The 20,461-nt window shown below is 38.9% G+C and overlaps 1 protein-coding gene across 2 annotated transcripts in view; it reads left to right on the top strand.

Annotated features, from left to right (window-relative positions):
* Nucleotides 1–549: 549 nt before the first annotated feature.
* atp2a3 (ATPase sarcoplasmic/endoplasmic reticulum Ca2+ transporting 3) overlaps nt 550–20,461 on the top strand; it is a 124,540-nt gene continuing 104,628 nt past the window's right edge. The window contains exon 1 of one of the 2 annotated variants that reach the window (XM_041801272.1): nt 550–1,044. In XM_041801272.1, coding sequence (XP_041657206.1) covers nt 927–1,044 — 118 coding nt within the window. In that variant the 5' untranslated portion in view covers nt 550–926. The remainder of the gene's footprint in view (nt 1,045–20,461) is intronic. The other variant, XM_041801271.1, reaches the window with a different exon arrangement.

The following is a 20,461-nucleotide window of genomic DNA, read 5'->3' as shown; positions in this document are numbered from 1 at the left end:
TCAAGATGGGGTTCTTCAGTGGAGGCTGAAGCTTTTTGGGTTTCTTGGCATGGTAAAGTTTGGGAACTCCTGGTTTAGTTTGAGCATTCAGTGGGCAATAATGAATAAAACATCAGCTTAACTGTCCTTTAAAAATTCATTTTACATTTAGAATAATTTGATGTTCAGCAAGCCTTACAATGTAAATTGGTTGGCACTTAAAACCAGCCTCAAGTGGCCACTCCAGGAAGTACAATTTCTGTCACTTCCTTGTTTTCTTTACTTCTCAGCCCCTGAGAGTCAGCCCCTTGGGTAAACAGAGGAAAACTTAGAATCCATATACAACTAAAAAAAAGCATGGGATGTGAAAGTGAAAATGTATAAAGGAATTTAAATTAAGGATAGAGTCAAGGGGGATTGGGGATTGCACCAAAAATATAAAATAAAAAAAGAGCGAGAGAGAGAAAGTTTCCCATGAGGAGTGCTACCATGACGTCACCTGGCTGGCTCTACAGTAACCTGTCTACAAGTACAGGAATCACGAGGACTGGCAGAGTTGTGTATCCTGGTTCAGAGGGAGATGTTTGCATGGAGCAGCTGAAGCCTGCGCTCAGGTACACACAGCCAACCAGAGCGCAGGAGGGAGTGCTCATGAGAGAGGAGGCGGGGCTCCCCGGCGCACACACAGCACACCTTCAGATGGAGATGAAGTAGAAGCAGCAGCAGTCGAGCCACAGAGCAACAACAGCGCCTGTTCCGCGGATAGGGAGGCTTTTCTCTTCAGCGGAGACAGGTGACGGACTCTCTCCTAGCTGCCTCTGCGTCCTTCGGTGGACATTACCGCTGTTTCACTTACCCCCCCCACCCCTCCTCGTGCGCACCCTGCGTTTGTCTCAATAGATGTTTCTCAACTACACGACCTGATCACCTAAGCCCGGTCCAACACGATGGAAAATGCGCACACTAAAACAGCGACCGAAGTTTTGGACAACTTCGGCGTGAACGAAAACACTGGGCTGACTCTGGAGCAGGTCAAAGTCAATTTGGAGAAATATGGACCTAACGGTGAGTAGTTTGATGCAGTAATTTCCTCTTTTATTTCAGCGCGTGCTGCCTGGATCGATTAATGTGCCAGGAAATCCAACTATTCTCGTCTAATGCCAGGCTGAACAAATAGTGCGCGTAAAAAAAACAATCCTGCTCCCACTGGCGCACTATCATTGGCACATTCATTGATGCACATGCTGTTGAAATCATTCATTGCGTATCACACCAGGAAAGTTGACTCACCTGAACAAGGGAGCTGAACACTGCAGATAGGCTTCTTCATTTAACCTCACTATCATTTACCCAAAGTAGAAGTGGGCAATGAATCAACTTTTAACACATATATCCGCATGTTTGCATTCTAGAAACGGGGAGGCAGTATCATTTCTATCCATATAGTTAATGTTGGTGCTGGTTCAAATTAAAGGCTAGATTAATGCTCAGTGAAAACATATTTTACAGTTCGAGCCTATCAGAAATATTCTTGTTGACCACACATTTAGGGATGCACAATAGTGATTTTTTTGCCAATATGATATGCAGATATTTCCAAACTCATTTAGCTGAAACCAACACTGATGCATGAACCTTTTTATTGGTAAAGTGTCTCCTGTGCAAAGAAAGACTGAGAGCAGCGGAGGTTAGTAGACAGTGTGGTAGCTGTTTTACATTTGTGGCTTCATTCAAAATGTTCAGAGCTTATGATTCGCTCCCTTGACTGTGTGACACCCTGTGGTAACCACCTATGCCTGATGGTACAGTTTAGCATTTTTGTAATAATTAAGGCCAATATATAATTTATACTATGTATAGCTGAAATATTAAAGTCTTGATGCAATACGATAGGGTGTTGAATATTTAAGATACATGATTCATGAATAAGAAGTGCCAGCAAGGCTGCCAATAAGGGGGGATAAAGGGGGAGCTTTTGGGGCCCAGTCAAACGGACCCATGGAGATCAGCAAATCATGGTCCATTGTAAAGTTAAGCTGGGGTAAACATTATTTTTGACCTGAATAATGACCAATCTTATCAAAGCAATAAAAAATAATTTTATTTATGTATGATGTTCTACAATACAGCCTTTTTTAAGAAGTGGAAAGCCCTTTTCTTAGAACAGAATTACTTTTTTTGTAATGTAAAAAAAATGCGGATAGGTACACTGAATTAAACAATTAGGAAAGTAATGTCAGACTTCAGTGCTAAGCTATGATAAAAAGAGCAAAAAAAAAATGAGGGAAAATGGCAAAAATGAATTAAAAGTGGCCAAAAGTGGAAAAAATGGTTGAAAAGGTGGCAAAATTGGTTAGCAGTAGCAAGAAAAATATTTTTAAAAATTGAAAAGCTGCAATGATGGGTTAAACATAGCAAAAATGGGCTAAAAGTGGCAAAGATGCATTAAAAATGGCAAAGAAGTGGCAAAAGGGTGAAATGCAGCAAAAAATATATTCTATATTATATAACATATTTTTGTCATATTATATGTCATAATATGTTTGTAAAAAAAAAGGCGGCAAAATGGGATAAACATAGCAACAAAGTAGCAAAAAATGCTGAAAAGCAGCAAAAATGGGTTGGACGTGGCAGAAAGAGTGAAAAGTGGCAAAAATGGGTTAAAAGTGGAAGAAAGAAGTGACAAAAATAGAAAGAAAAAGTTTGGAAAATAAGTTTAAAAGTGACACGAATAAATAATTCCAACATCAGAGCCAATTATAGTTCAACACACCTTTTACCTCCAAAATGAAATAACTGTTAGCTGGGATGCTAGCACCAATGCTACTGATCCACCACACATGCATTGATACCGACACTAAATCACAGCTGGGGACAGCCCATTCTAGAGGTTTGCCATGGGCCCCACCAATCCTGTGGGCGGGCCTGTAGGCCAGTACAGCATTTCACATAGACTGACACTGTACTTAAGGATGTAAGGATGGCCAGCCTGTATTTTTTGTACTATTATATCAACACTACGCAGTAGTAGACATCCCACCTCAGTTGGTGTGACATCTCTTATTAAAGATACCAGGGAATAGACCAGTAGAAATTTCTCTTATGTGCTCAGATGGTTGGCAAGAATACCTGGGTGGCCCACCCAAGTATTTTCTATTTGTGGGAAACATTGGTGTGTTTGTTTATTGTATGCTGTAATAGTGAGCTGTAGTATATCAGGTGCAACAGTTAGTGACTACTTTTAGACCGCTTAAGTACAAAAATCTGACCTTCCCTTGACAGCTACTTTATGGTATCAAACCAAGGTGATGGCCAAATACTCCTTAAAAGCCTTATTTGCTTACTACAATAAGAAACACTACTGGCTTTTTCTTTTCTATGGTGTCATATTTTTTCTTACAGTCAGTACATAACATATATATATAGTATGTGACTGTATCACTGATGAAATGGCTTAGAAAATGAAGACGAGCTTGGATCTTAAAGTATATGAAGAAATTTTCCATATATACCCTGTTATCCCATTTAATGTAAGAGCATTTATATTAATTTAAAAAAACAATTGATATTGATGCTTTTTTTTGACACCATGGCAGCAAAACCAGAAGTGTTGTCCACATAATACTGGAACACTTATGGTTTTGATTATAAAAAAAAGCTCTTACACAGTCTAAATTTCACAAAATGTTGGCAACATTTGAAAGAGTGTGTTAAGAGTATTTGAGTATAGAAGAAATGTGACAGCCTCACAGGCTGGTGGAAAAAGTACCAGAATTTTATACTTGAGTTAAAGTACAGTTACTTTGGTTAAAGTTACTTAAGTAACAGTAAAATAACTATTCTATAAATCAGTTCAGAAAAAAGTTGAAAGTATTTCATTTGAAAGCACTTAAGAGTTGTACAATGAAATATAATTCCTTATTGGCAGTAACAACATGAGATTATGGGTCTGTAACCGGGTTTTTCAGGTAAAGTCACACTTTTACAATAAAGTTAAACATAACAGCTGTTTTCAGATGTGGTGTGGAGTCGATCTCTTGCAGTGTGCTTCTAACGGTCATGTGCAGTCAAAGCCAAACTACCGGCCAGTTTCATGTCTTTCACAGAAAGCCAGAACCTCCTTATTTTGACTTTTAGTGGGTCTTTTTTTATCAGTAGTTGATGTTTTAAAAAATTTAGTGAATTAAAACGCTTCTCCCAAAATATTCTCAAGAAATAGTAAATAAGTACATGTACATGAGAAAGCTACTCTGTTACAGTGATTTGAGTACATGTAATTAGTTGCTTTCCAAGCGTACAGCCTCGATATATGGAAATATACTAGCTTCCTTGCACTTGTTAGACTGTGTTGTAAAGGTTGACATCTTTTCTACTTGGCCAATTATTAAAGCTGATGTTTTGCATTATGCTGGTTATCTGTATAGGTAAGACTTAATCTAAAAGTGTGCCACTTTGGTGTTTGTCTCCTCCTCTGACTCTCCAAGGTCTTACCTGTTGTCCTGCCCACAACACGTCACAAAAGTAGTAGCCAATCAGCACTAGAGCCTGGGTGCTACAGATGCACATTGTATGTTTTATTTTACAATTTTGATCCAATTATCCCTAGGGATGAATGATGTTGGATTTTACAGTGCTGTGTTTTTTTAATAATGTGCTATTACTATTATACTGGATACATAAATAGTATCATGAGTCTATTTGCTTAGATATCAAGGGAAATACAGAGAATAATAATAGTTTTGTTGTGCATATTTCTCGACTCAAAACATACAAATATTAAGTAGCATAAAAATCACAAAACCAAGTTTTTACAGTACTGCTTTCAAATTTAACTTCTGGGGCTTTTAAATTACATTGAGTGGCTTGGCTCTACCTGGTTTGACTCTTCCTGCATGGCAGGGAATTTACTTTTCCACTGAAACCATGCTACCCATTTGAGGGCTTGCTAGAGCTCATGATGCGATGATTTGAGTCGATGTTAGATAGCTGCGCTTCAGTAAGCATCGTTTTGTTCTCTCAGAAGAAGAAGAGTGCTAAATGAAAATAAAATACTACAGAAATAAGACAAACATGAGGGCAAGACTAATGCTAAATAAGCTAAGCTGTTGAAAAAATGGTATAGATCGTACTGTATTGCAATATAATGTACCGCAATACTCACTGTATTGCAAAATGTTTAAAATTGCAATAATATCGTATCGTGACTCAAATATCGTGATAATATCGTATCGTGGGGCCACTAGTGATTCCCACCCCTATTGTCCATGCTGTTGTCGAGAGGTATTTCAAAGTTTGGTCTGGTTGCTTGGTGTAAAGATGATTGGTTAACCGATCTTGATGTCAGTGGTCCGAGTGCATCGGTCTGTGGAGCCCTGGACCGTAAAAAATGCGGCACGAATCAGTCTTTGGACCGGTTGTAACGTTAGAGATCAGTTCATTGATTGCTGCTTGTTTTCATAGCCCGCTCCACCATGCTCTGGCTCAGTGTCTGTAATCTCAAGCGACCTGCGGTGACCTTTTACCTCTAACCGAGAGTACCGTTCACCGTAGGTACTCGCTAGGTAGCTGGATGTGTTTCACCGGTCGTCACTTAAATGTCTATCAGTTTCATTTCTGCACCTCAGGAAAAAGTCACATGGACTTCTTACGAAGAAAGGATAACATTCGAAATTTCTGCCCTGGCAGCTCATAAATCTCACCTTTTTGGACGGCAGAGCTAAAGTTTAGCTAAGACGCTAACGCTAAAAGCAGCACCAACAAACCCGAAAATAAACACTTTTCTCAGTTAAAACTTGGAGAAGTCTTCAGTTATCACCGTAGCAACAGCCCCTTTATTCACAGGGTTTACAACCGTAACGTGTTGTTGGAAGTGATTGATTTGGTGTCATAATCAATACATCTGAGCCCACAGATATGATATCAAACAGAGAGGACTTCACTGAGCTGGAGATCAGCTGTTCTCCAGTGTATTACTTCAAGTAAGAAGAAAGTAAAGGTAGCTTTGCAAAGTGCATTTCTGGCGCTATTGTAAACTTAAAGTGCTTTTTGCAGGCGTTTTAGCAAACCTTTCAGTTACTACTTGATACAAAAATAACTGCAGCCTTTTATGCAGTTATGTAATAGCACAGCCTGACACTGGATTGGATTAGAGGCCCAAGATTGTAGGTCTATTAACCTGGCTTCAAAGTCCAATTTACAGCTGATATATCAGTTATGATATCAGTGTCAATTTTCAAATGTGCCAATATGATAATGAACTCTTTAACCAGATACTTGTAGATACTGATATCGTGCTGGTGATGCGGTACATCCCTAGTTACTGGTTTCATCAACTACCAATATACAGCCCTGATAAACAACAGTCGGCTTAGTGTGTAGGAGCTGCGCTGCAATTTTTGTTGATTAAAGATGAAAACATGTTTAATTTTGGGTGTTTGGCACTTCTAGTTTTTGCAGTAATATCAATTAAATTCAATACTGTTTGATTTTCACTTGAATTTTATCAAAGTTGATCATTCTGGGTTTGTGATTCACATTTCTTATGTGTTTACAGAAAAAAAATATGGAATTTTATATGATGCATCACAATTCAGCTGAAAAATATTGAATTATGATATTTGGTCTATATCCTCCAGCCCTAATCCTGACTTTTTTTTTTTCATTTTACTCATCCCTTGTGGTCACTTCATGTCAAAGTATGTCAAATAACACATACAGTATCACAGTAAAGAAAGCTTTATTGTCTTTGCAAACAAACCTGCAGCCGTCCCCGGCCAGGTGTTGACACAGGCATGTTGCTCCTGTGTCCGTGCGTGTCTGTGTGTAAATACGCACATCCCTGGCTGACAGTCAGGGATCAGGAAGTGCAGAGCTGGCAGGCTCAGGCTACTGGAGTGGAAGAAGATGAGGAGGGGAAGATAATGAAACAGAAAATCTTGAACAACCTGTTTTCACTTTCAACAGTTGTTCTCCACATGGCTTGTACTTTCCAGCTCCAGTTACAAGATAACAGAAAAAAATGGATACACAGAGAGTAATACGGATCAAAAAGAGGAAATAGTGTAAGAACAAAATAAGGTAAAATATGAGCTGAAGTGAAAATAGAGTTCCTTTTTAGCAGTGTTAGCTTAAACATCAAGGGCTTCCCTGTAGTCTTCATCATCTCTGAGTCTCAGCTGGTGTTTTATGGCTGATTTTTCATGCTGAGCTCTGACCTGACATCGCCACACCTTTCCCTCCCGGCCTGTCATTTGCATGTGTGGCCAAGCTGTGGAGTGGAGCGGCACATTGTGCCATTTGAACAGTAGCCCTTTTGTTGCAGCCAGCCACTCTACCCAGGGGCTTGTGATGACTTCATGGAAAGAAAGCAACGTCTTGCCACAGATAACATCTCTTTCGCTTTTAGCTGTGAACTTCCTGCCTGGTGTGAGCATGCTATAGATGCATGCAGCAGAGAGGGGGATACCCTTGTTTTCTGTTGGGGCTTTATCTGCTCTGTAGCTGCTGTTCCTTAAGCTTAAAAGGAGGGAAAACTGCATTTCATTGGCATGAGTTTGCTTCTTTTTTTATGGTGTGTCATCTGTAGAATGATGCACAACAGCTATACGGCTCCTTCTCTCAAACTGCAGATTTTAGCCAATTGTGGCTTTGTGGAGTCCCTCCAAAGTTGTTTTGCAGGCGGTATGCATCCAGAACTCCCACTAACATGCATTCACAGCGTGTCACTCTGGGGCGTAGTTAACAGGATCTCATTATCAGCAGGATCATTAGCCTAAATCAACTTGTCCTCAAACAAGACCTCTGCTGTGTGACTCTACTCCCACAGTCATCATATGTCTCAGTCTTGGGAAGAGAAGGCAAGTGAACCCAAACTGACATGATCTGCTGTCGTTCCACCACCGACGCACTGCAAAAGAGTCTACAGGAGGAGGCACTGATGGGTTTTAATCAGGCATCACTCTCTTTCTTAGTGGGACTGAGGTGGCCTCACACTTGATGGAAACATAAGATCATCAAATAAATAAATAAATCCCCTGAATCTAATTGGGTCAAAATTGTATTGTGGCTGAGTTTGAGGTATTGGGAAATACCGTATCATGAATGAAGCTCATGTTAGTTCATGCAGGATATGTAGTTGTACGCCCAGCCAAGATCACCTGACGGCAAGCTGATCCCAATTAATGCCTTCCAGCTCCTGCAGCCAATCACAACTTTTCCTCTCAGCACAGCGGTGTGTTTTAATATGACACACTTCTCTCTAAGCCCTGCTTTCTTTAATGCTGATACACCACACTGCTGCTGGCAAAGCTTAACCTCCTCCACCCCAGCCTCCTCCTTTATAGCATAAAGCTTGTTGCACCCTCATATTCAGATTCATGCTACTATTAATTAATTGCTTTTGGTCCTATTTTATTGTATTCAGTATAATTGCCATTAGTGCATCAACCATATGGTTTTTTTTAGCCATGCTGTCCCTAGAAAGTCAAATCATGCTGCTTGACTAACCCAGGGAGTGTCTTTTGAGCAGAGCCTTCTCCACCAAGTAAGACTGTATATCCATTTTACAATCAAAAACATGACCAGTGCTCCTGACTGAAATCTTCTATTTTGTTAGGGTTTTGGTGAGCACCAGAAGATTTTTCAGGTTGTATAATGGGCAGTGGCTTGCTTATGTTTGGTAAAGGGTGAAGTTGCACCATGCCGTATTGCAGGTTTAGCCTTGGGTGCAATCTTTAAAGGATGATGCTCAGTTCTTCCCATTTTGCAAAAAAACTGGTTGCTTGAAAACTGCAAAAATCAACTTAGTACAGCTAGAATGCTGCTTTAAAAATTGCAAAAAAAAACCCTACAAAATCAAGTTGCAAGTTCTTGTTCTTGTCATTCTCTAATATATAAATGTTTTCTTTATTTAATCTCCCTGTTGCATGTTGGAATACTCAAATCTTGGTGTTGGGTTTGGTAGCAGCATGGAAAAAATAGCATCAGCACATCAGAACCTAGAACTGTCTGTTCTGCTCTTTTGGCCCCACAATTAAAACATGATGAGAATGTTCTGCCTCATTACTTCAGGAGATAACCTAAAGTTTGGCCTAGTTTTCTCTGATATTAGTATGCAGGACAGCATCCTTTCAAAGTTAAGGCTGATCTGTGTCATTAATTCCGCTGTAAAGGCAGAAATTTTCATCCTTTTGAGAGGAGGATTTGACCTTGTGCTTCAGATCCCCCTTTCTTTAGGAGGCTTACGCCAATAAGAAGGCAAGAAACTGTTGCCTTCAATGGCACATTGTGAGTAAAGACAGACTGTATGTCAACACTTTCATGTGCTGTGAGAGTAAAACCCCGCTGAGCAGTGTCACAGTTTCTGATCCTTTTCTGACATGTTGGAGAACGAGCTCAGGCAATCACATCTGGATGTTTTTTTTTTTTTTTATTTACAATGGAGCAGACTGTGCTGCTGCAGTGAGGAGCTGATGAACTTCTATTCACACCTTTCATTTATAGACCTGATTAACATGCATGGCCAGCACAGACTGAAAAGACAAAAAATGTACTGTTTAACAAGCACCTAAATTTTCAAGACCGTTTGTCACTTTCATTGTGACATGGCTGGTTTGATGTAGAGGGGAAGTAGCAGGCCTTTCTCTGCCTCTCCCTCTCACTCTCTGTGACCTCAGCAGGACATTTTCTCTTACTTGTAAGCTGATGCACAGGTGTTAAAATCGCTTAGTTTTAATTTATTGATCATTGAGGTCAATAAAACCTTATAATCTCACAAATTACTCCATCAAATTTCCGTTTCTTTGACGTAATAAGATAATAAGATAGTTAAATTAAGTAGGATTATTAATCAGACGCATAAATAAATCACCCCTCAGTCTGACGGCCTTTTTTAGTGGTTGTGTCTCCTGACACTCCCTTCTGTGGGGACTGATTGCGCAACATATTCAGGTTAAACAAGTTGGCAACGCTTGTAATTGCACCATCATGCTACAGTGGCTTATTTTAGATACACTTGTTGATTTTAGACAGAATACATTGCTTTTAAGTATGGTTTTTATATAATTTATAAAATTTTGATATTTATTTTGTTGCCAGGACAACAAAAATAGAAGTCTTAAACAGTAGGGTCACACATAAACACAGACACTGTTACTTACTAGTATATAACGCCTAATTGAGATCAAGAATCTTATCTGCAGGCAGCAGCATAATCAACGGTCACAGACATGCCACATAGTTAAAATCACAGGTTGGTCAATGCTGAGCCACACAGCACAAAGTCACCAGTCAAAACATCTACAACCTGATGCATCTTCCTCCAACGTCTTCAATCTAGTTTACAAAAGATTTAAAGAGACCAGATTCTCAAGACTCAAAGCCTCCTGCAGCAGATTCCAGGCTGCAGGAGCAGTGCACCTGAAAATCCTTTTACCCATTTCAAGATGCACTTTGGGGACAGATAGCAAAAGTAAATCTTGTGACTGAGTCACAGAGCAACGACTGAAGCTTCCAGCACTTTTCACATGAATGAAATCACACAACTATGATGGAAGCAGGTTAGGTGTAGTCTAACGAATAAGGATATGCCAGTGATTTTGTCTGTGACTTGTCAAAGAAGGCCAACCAAGTCGATCATACAGAGTACAATGATGACTTAAGGACTTAAGCTTGGTCCTGATATAAACCTCAGTGCCCTGTTGTAAACAGTATCCAAATATGTAAGGTACTGAGAGGCTGCATGCATATATGAAATATCACCATAATGAATCAGCATCACCGTAAGACACCACCACAGTGGGAAGGAGCAGCTGTGCTTTCCAGGGCCTGATCCAACTCAGTGGATATTGGGTGTCCAGGACCCCATGAGCTGGACCAGATGCCGAAGATGACTGCATGTGTCATGAAGGGGGACGCTGGAAGGATACTTGGAGAGATGGGGCATTGGCTTGGCGTAAGGCCAGAGCCGTACAGGACCAAGATTGACGTGGTGAAGTGCAAAACTGGCATACCCTCCCATACCTAGGGCCCTATGAAATCCGCTTTATTTTTTGCCAAATTCCATTTTCTCCATTTTAATTTTTTGGAATTCCGTTTTTTAACCTTTCCACTAATTTCACCATAAAAAAGAGTGTTTTGTTTATGTAAATGAATAAAATGTTCACTAATTAAATAGAAACTTTCTGACATTTCCTGAAAGTTTCCTCAAAATCTGTCCATGATTTTTTGAGTTATGTTGCTAACAAACAAACAAACAAACGAACAAACCCACCAGATCACATAACCTCCTTGGCAGAGGTAATAACCTTAAATTTATTGAAAAAGGGCCAAAGTTGGCCCAGGAGCCACAGTTTGGATAACCCTGATATAAAATAAATTGCAAATTCCATTTTTATTGACCAATTCCGTGATTCCATTAACTCTGAAATCATAGGGCCCCACATACCTGACCGTGAAACTGATACTGATATTCCTTGATTTTTTAAAATTAATTCCATGTTCTGGTATTGGTATTGTAAAGATTGTGTCTTAATAAATTGAAATAAATAGTCTGCATTAGATCGTTTTTCCTCATTACAACAGCAAACTGTATTTCAGCCATTTTTTATATTTAAATTATGCAGAGTATTGCAAAATCTTAAAATGCATAACATGAGATCCTTGTCAATACCCATTCCTTGGCACTCATTACTGGGTAATTTCTAGCTTTCGATGACCAGAAATTGGAGGCTGGATATAAAGCATAACGACATTTGTCCCGTTTCAGCACCAAAAATGTGTTTTCAATCCAGACAGTAAGCAGGAGTATGCCTGAAATTCCTAATGGATGAATGCCTCTCCTAAACGCCTAGCTCATGAAATAAATGAAGTTTATTTAAAGTTTTGGTGCCTTTTGATGCTCTTTACCAGGGGTTTCAAACTCAATCAAAGCAGAGGCCAGATTCTTGATTAAGATTTTAAAATCTGAGATAAAAAGTCAGGCTTATCAGTTCAAAAGGTCAAAACACATTTAAATTTCAAAATGATGTTTTTAAAAATCAAATATGTATAATACAAAGGCACCATCATGTTATAAAGGTCAAAATGTGAGTTAAGATTTTAAATTGCGTGTCTAAAATGTCAAATTATAGGATTAAAGGTCAGCGTTAGGAGCTGAAAGGTCAACACGTGTGATAGAATTAAAAATAATAAGTCAGAAAGGTCAAAATATGGTTTAAAATTTAAAATTGAAAAATTGAAAAGTGCAAAATAAGACATGAAAGGTCAAAATCACAAGTTAAATAAGAGTTAAATTTACATTTTTATATTGGAGGGAATCTGCAAACCTCATACCGGTGGGCCAGTTATTGTAAAGATGTGACGTGATCTTGCAGGCCGGGTTTAACTGTACCACAGGCCGGATTTGGTCCCCGGGCCCTGATTTTTACACCCCTGCTCTAAACCATTCAAACAACAGAGATCATATCGTTACAAAAGGTGATATCCAGAAAGTACTGAAATATTGTGAACTTTGCTGGCCTTTTAAAGAGATATGACAAACACAGAGTCAGTTTTCTCTGCACACGCTGAGCTCCTGCTGATCCCATTGACATTAAGTCCTGTTAATGATTTGATTGGTTTGATTATTCCTAAAGTGGAAATAAGATAATCCTCTAAAAGGTTTCCCCATCTCCACATGCAGTGTGACGTTGCTGCTCAAATATTTTAGGTGATGCCCTCCCTGTTTAACAATTAGAACTGAAGCGTCCTCACTCTGGTATCTGCCACAAACAGTAATTACAACTTCCTGTAGTGAAACCTCACGCCGTGTTGTCTCCCTTCCTGTTCTGCAACTTGACATGAAGACAGCCTAACTTATGTCTGCTTCCTGCCTCTCCTTCATAGCGACACCAAGGACTTCTTTCTAACTTTGTTGTTCTGAAAGCAGTCCAGTTTAGAGAGTTCGACCGTGTTGGAGTCGTGTGTGGGCTGTAGAAGGAGAGAGAAGTCGTAGAAAGTAATTTGAAGTCCTTTGGGTGTTGAGTCACTTCCCTGTTTTCAGTGGGCTCTGTGTGTGCCTGCCCGGCTGCCTTCAAAGACGCTGTGATCCTGTTCAAGCTTGTCACTTGTCTTATTTTCCCTCCCACCTCTGCAGCTGTCACTCACGGCCTGTTGGTTGAGATGATGTTGAGTCACAGAGTTCTAACTCGCTGTTAAAAACACGGCCCGGTCCGCTGAGGAGAGGTGTACTTTAACGTGTTTGTGTTTCAGTGTGGAGGTTTGTGTACACAGAGCACATACTGTACAGTATGTGTGCGCCTGCAGGGCATCGTAAACTGAAGAGGAGGTTATCTCAAAGAGAACGAGACACGAGCTGTGTGGTCAGTATAATGAGCTGTTTGTGAGGTAACTTTTGTAGCTCATTACAGTCTGAATAAAGACGTAAACACGAGAGGTCGTGTTCGGATCAGCTGGGTGAACCTGTTCCAAAACCAGGGTAAGCTGTAGGTATGAGCCAATATCTCAAAGTACAATTAAAAATCAATACAGTTACAGCCATTGTGACATATACAGTGCTTTACAAATTTATTAGACCACCACTCAAAGTAAGGTTTATGCCACAGCTGCCCTAAATTAACAGCACTGGTAATTACCAAAATCCTTTTTTATGTTTCTGCAATGGTTAATACACCAATATGTAGAAGCTCTTTAACTGAAATAATATTTTTAATGATGAATGTAATTATTGTTGTTATCCATGAGTTTTCAAATTTATTGATTTACAAAAAACTGAAAAAATAGTAAAGCACATTATTATGTCTTGATTAATATGTCAAATTATAGTTATTTACTTGCATTCCTGAAGAGAAAAATTTGTTTTAGTGGTTGAATGTTATGCTTGAATAATTTCTGACTTCTCAGAGAACCCAGTGAGCCGGCTCATATTTGGGTATTAAAAGGTGAAATCAGTTTGAAATTCCTCATTCCTGTTCAAAATGGTAAAACGTGGAGAGCTCACTGAAAATGAAAGAGTCCGCATTAAAGTACTTCATGATGCTGGATGGTCTCTGAGACAAATATGACAGGTGGTCTAATAAATTTGTTAAGCACTGTATATGCAATTCAAAACTAACCACCAATTAGTCACTGAACAGCCTTGAGACGAGGAAAATAAAAAAATTTGAATTTTTTCTCATCATGATTTTTCTGCTCCATGTAAGCTCTTTGATCTGCAGCTAAGTTTAATTGAATAAACTTTATTTAGTCAAATCCTTCATTGTTCATGATGCTGTAGCGGAGGTCTCTGAAATGAAACAGATGTATTTTTATATTTTTATTGCCTGTGAGACTGATAAAATGGTGCATCTATAAACAGTTGTGACCTGTTGTTTAGCTTTTTTTTTTTTTACTCGGGCTGAGGCTTTTGGCTGTTCCTGAATGCTTCACTTTCAAAGGGATAATAAGTGACCACTAATTCCATCCGATTTAACCCTGTTTAGCCAACTAGCCCAATAAATGCTAGGGATGCATGATGTTACCAGCATACATATCATCAGTATATATGGTAGCATAGACGGCCTTGAGTATCAGAAAATGTACAACTGTACCTTCAGGTGTAGGGGGTTGCTTAGGGCACAGCACACATCCTGAGCTCTGAACATTTTAAATAAAACTTGAAATGTAAAACAACTACCAGACTGTCTCCTTTTCCGTGCCTCTCTCAGCTCTGCTTGACATAGCCTCTCTCTGCACTTAAAACACTTGGTTATCTTAACATAATAAAAAGGTGAGCACATATTGGTATTAGTATTGTCGTCTGAAATGAGTCTGGAAATATGAGAGGGGTCTGGCTGCAGATCAGCACATCTCTGACGGCTCCTTTTCAGAACAAAAGTGCCCTTAATTTACAGGTATAACATGTTAACAGTTGAAATTTTTTTTAGCTTTACTCATAAACAAACTGGCAATTACATTCATGAAATAACATTACAATTGTTAAATGTAATGTTTTTATAATAATAACTTTATTTGTATAGTACAGCATTTAAAAACAGGGGTTTGCAAAGAGCTTTGACAATAAGCAGAAACACAATCAAAACAAAGCATCATAAAAAAAGCAAAGAACATAACAACAAAACAAAACCACATCAACAGGAGAACCAGTAAAGCCAGCAATGTAATTACAACATCATAATCATCCTAGTGAAAACATGTCAAGTTACATCTTGAAACCTTGATTTATAAAATTCCAGAATAAATTTAAAGACCAAGAATAAAAATAAAACAAAAAACCCAAAATAACCTGGATGAATCCAGGCAACACAGGAACCCAACTACTTAGAAAGAGACCCAAGGACCAGAAATGTAAGAGCATTAAAATAATAGAAAGAGACAGAAAGGAACATGAATCAAAACAGTAATAAGTAGAATAAAAACAATTAAAATGTAGAGATAAATGAGTCATAATACAAAAATGAGAAAGCTAGTAGTGGTAAGATAATAGTCATAATAAAATCCTTATAACGATAATAATCAGCTATAAGGGACACAGCAGCATAAAGAGGTAAGAACAGTGGAGTGGAGAGTGGAGCTTTAGCTTTTTAAGCTTTAGCTAAAGCTAACATAGTTATGCTAGCTATATAGTTAACTTTGCGACATAAGCCATTGTAGCTGTTATCTTTAGCAACATGAGTTTTAGCAAATGTAGCTAAAACTAAGATAGCTTGTGTAGCAAGCATTCAATTTTTTGCTTTGTTTGTAAATGTATTTATGTGCTTGTGAGCTTAGCTTTAGCTACATAAGCTATGTAGCTCTGTCATCTATGTAGCTAACCCAGCCAACAGAGCTATGAAAGCAACATTAGCTGTATTAGGATATTGTAAAGGAGAATTAGCCTTTTCCCTCTAAGCACTCAGCTTTATTAAACACTTTGTAATTATGTTTTGCAGGTCAGGTTTGAACTTTCAACTTTTGGCATCCTAACCCTTACTCTAACCCTTAACAGAAGTTTAATCAGATTTTATTGAGAAATTTTTAGCATGTATTTACAATCAGATAGAGACAACATCTCTTGGTCTGCAAGAGGGGATATCTGAGATGTACGATCTGCAGCCAGACTGTCTTGGGAAATATTGGCATATTGGATATCAGCAGAAATTCATTGTTGTTCATCTATAGTGAATACGAGTGCATTCTGTAAATCAGCTTCACACTTCAATGATTAAACAACTTCATGCTGTACTGATGCAGAGTCGGTTTACAGAATGTAGCTAAGGTTAGCAGAGCTAGCACAGCCGGCCTCCAGCCTCTTTGTAGGTTAATGTCCACATTCCTAAGCTCAATATCATCACTTCATGCTTAAGTTATGTTGGTTTAATCTGACACAGCCCCTGGACAACTGTATCCCCATTATCAAAATAGTGAAAGGCAGCACTGTTTAGACAAGATGCTATCAGTTAGTGATTGTTTATGATGGAGTAAAGATCATTGTGGCAGCAAGGCAGTAATCATTGAGAACTACATCGACTGCTAGATTGGACATTTGAGTGGGGTTGTGGGCCTGAAATGATATTAAAAAAATGGTACAATTTAGTTAAACAGACTGTAATTTTAGTGCTGATAATCTACAGTATTGTGCAGAACTTGCATGTTTGGACCACAAATTGAGGCTGGAGTAAGGTGTGTAATGGCCAGTGAGCCTCTTGAAGGCACCATCGGGCGGGAAGCAGGATTGACACAACCCTGGTCATGCTCTGGATGTTCTTGCATATTACCAGAGGCATGGGAAAACAGTCTGTTAAAAAATAACAAAGTTCATGTCTTTAGGGTGGAGTAAGGGGTCGATTTGGCAAGTAAGCACGGCCTAGAGTGACATCTGGGTTGCCATGAGCACCCTGGTTATGCTGTAAATGTTCACAGGGTCCGAAAATCATTGACGGTCTTAGGGTGAAAAGGCCCAGACAAAAGAAATGCCATCAAGCTTGACCTTGACTGCTGAGTGACACACACGTGTTGTTGCACAAGGGTCTCTTAGACAAATCCTTAGCGCCCTACATGCCTAAGACATGACTGTATATATGCTATATAAAATGAGTGTATATAAAGATATTAATTCATCTAAACTTTTACTCTGACTGTAGTTTTGTAAAGTTAGGGACTATTTTTTGCTATTTCTCTTTTGTGTGTTTACAGCTGCAGAAAAGTGTATGAGGATTTGTGGAAGAAACTAAAAAGCCCAGGTTCATTGTTTATTCAACCTGTTTTTTAACTTCGAAAAATCATTAAGGTCATGTCCTTGTTAAGTGATACTGAGAGTAAAATAAAAACCAAACGAATACAAACATTGCAAGAAAGAAACAACCAAAAAAATTGATCTACTAATTCACATTTAAAGGCGAGCACACAGACAACACACATAGTATAGTCAAAAACAGCTGCAATATTAAAAATTTTCCATAGTGACATTGCAGTTTTTTTGTCACTTTCCTTAAAGAGGCGATAAAGAAATAAGATACGATAAGATAAGATAGATGTCAGACTGTTAAAAACACAGGCAGTGCATGTTAAAGGCCACTGTTTTCTGATCTGTCATGAATAAATATAGATTTTTTTCAGACTTGTAGTACTAAAAGTGTCTTTTTTTTTCTTTTTTTTTTTTTAGACGTACCAGATTTCTTAGTGACGTACTCTTCTAGTGGTAGTCTGTGTATATTCTTGAACCTAACTCTGCAGTCTGAACTGTTCACCACTTTGAATGTCCTCCATAACTGCAGGGCTCAGATCAGTAAAGTTCTTCTGCAGCAGCCATCTGATTGGATAAAAGTGTCGCTCTGGTTTCTAAACCTAGAATAAACCCTATAAATAGTGAGGTGGTAACACAGATATTTCAGACCGTCGTTTGGGGCCCTGCTGACTATTTTTCACAGCTTTCAGCCTCTGCGATTGGCTGCCGGATGGCTGGGTGCCACCCTCCTTTGCCGGCCTTTTGGGATGTTCAAAAAATGGTTCTTTGCACAGCTGCGACCTTAAAGAGGAAGCTGCGAGCCCTGACGAGATAGCAGCTCTGTGTTAATCACCTCATGCATGTCCTGAGCAGTTGACAGGCCCTTTTCCTTTTTCCGCTTTAACCCTTCACTGGAGCTCATCACTGCGAGGGCTTAGATGTGCAGAGAGAAGCCCGCTCAGAGTGTTGAGACCCAAATTTGCAACAGGTAGTGATATGTCTGGTTAGAGATGAGCTACAAACAGTGAATGCAAGAGCACAGATATCTTGGTAAACATCAGCTGTCTCACTCTTCTGTGCTACATTAAATTTCCTAATCAGACTGACTAAGATGTGTTATCTCTAGCATAGAGAGGCTGAGAACAAGCCTATTTATCTTAAAGCTGTACTTCATGTTTTACACAATACCTGTGCCTGCAACATGTTTCTCATTCATCTGTAATAACAGTCTGAACATGGGGGTCAGGGCTGCCAACAACATCATTGCAAACATTCGAATGCCATGCAGATGTTTCTGTTATTAAAATGAGAATGACGTAAAAATAAGCTTTCTCTTAATGCAACACTTAATATCAGATTTGCAATATGAGTCAAAATAATCTCAATAAGATATTTTTTCAAAATCATTCAGTCTTAATCCCCAGCATAGGAAGTGTTTTTGTATCCATTTGTTTTGCATTTCTAGTCTGAGCTGTGCTGATCGTGTATCAGTAGGCTTTGGTGTATGCAGGAGAAACTGTATGGACAGCAAAGATGAAACGTTACCAGTGCTAATGATACAGAAGCTTCCATCAATGGCATTCTGGCTATGATTAATGCAACGTTTTGAGACAGAAAATCAAATACAGGTCAAACATTTCACCTTGAAACTCAAACTGGCATGATGCTGTATTGATAAAGCCAATCAGCAACTAGATACCCCCAAATACTGAAAACACATCAGAAGGGATTGATCAGACCTCCATACAACAAAAGGTTGTATATTTTCCTCTTGAGGACAGATGGGACAAAACCTGCATGTTTACTTTTTGTTAGCAATGCATGATCGTGGATTTTTGCTGATATCTGATATACTGATACTTACAAATCAATTTTAGCCAATACCAATACTGATATCTAAGTTATGTAAAGTCCAGACCAAGAAACTAAAAACTTTACTCCTTAAAACATACAATTTAAAGTCTGAGGATGAACAAATAAAGACATTTTAGTCATTAAACAGACACATGAAAGCCTGCTTCAAATGGGTTTTCATGTGTTTTGCACTGAGGAGAGGCTTCTGTCTAGCCACGCTGCCATAAAGCTCAAATCAGTGGAGGGCTGCAGTGATGGCTGTCCTTCTTGAACTCTGTCCCATCTCCATGCAGGATCCCTGGAGCTCAGAGTGATCATCAAGTTCTTGGCCACCTCTCTTACTAAGGCCCTTCTCCCCCTTCAGTGCATCAGGATTTTTTTTGAAGCCTTATCCATATCTTTGCCTTGCAACAATATCTGTCCCTGAGTTCTGCAGGCAGTTCTTTTGACCTCATGGCTTTGTTTTTGCCACTTATCCCGTTTTGGGATAGTGGGAGGCTGGAGCCTATCCTGGCTGTCATAGAGTTAGAGGCAGGGTACACCCTGGACTGGTTGTCAGTCAATCACAGGGATGACATACAGGGGATGTCTTTAGTGGTGGAGGATGCCAGAGTTCCCAGAGAGAAACCAAGCATCTGCGGGGGTGAACCGGGAAGCGAATGAGGAATCTTCTTCCTGAGAGGCAAAAGCCCTAACCCCTGTGCCCGCCACCATGCAACCCCCTCTTCCAAATAATGTCCAATTAGTTTAATTTTACACAGGTGGACTCCAATGGGATCAGAATCAGAATCTCTTTATTTAAGGGGAAAGTGCTGCAGCAAGAACACACAAAAGACAAGGTACACAGGGACAACATCAGCAGTGAGAATAATAGGGTGTAGACCATCTCAACAAAGATCCATAGAAATAGGAGGAACCTGTTCTAAATTTTAATAGTTGTTACAATGGGTATGAACACTTCTGTCAATGGGATATCTATGTATTTTTTCCTAAATATGCTAAAAAATCTGAAATTCAGTTTTCACTTCATCATAATGGGGTACTGAGTGTTGGTAAGTAAGAATAAAATGTTTTTTTTTTTTTTTTTTACTTTAGTAGGAAAGTTTTAACAGATTTTGCCCCTCAATATGATAAATTCATCCATGAAACCAAAACACTGGTAATTAAATACATTGTATGAAGTACAGTTTTTAGTGAACAGATTCCTCAGTTCTAACCAGAAGTAAATGTTGGAAATCAAAAATTGTTTCTGTGGTACAAAGTATTATATCAGTATTGATCAATATACTTGTAGCATTTTAACATTTACAGCTGTAATATTGTAAAATCTCTAGTCTAGTTGCATTGAAATGGTAAAGCTGCATGTTTATCATACCTAGAACTCCATTCAACAGATAAAGTGTACGAATACTAAGTGAGGGTTTCTGG

Source organism: Cheilinus undulatus, linkage group 12 (genome assembly GCF_018320785.1).
Source record: "Cheilinus undulatus linkage group 12, ASM1832078v1, whole genome shotgun sequence".
Taxonomy (NCBI): domain Eukaryota; kingdom Metazoa; phylum Chordata; class Actinopteri; order Labriformes; family Labridae; genus Cheilinus; species Cheilinus undulatus.
This window is presented reverse-complemented; position numbering and strand designations above follow the sequence as displayed.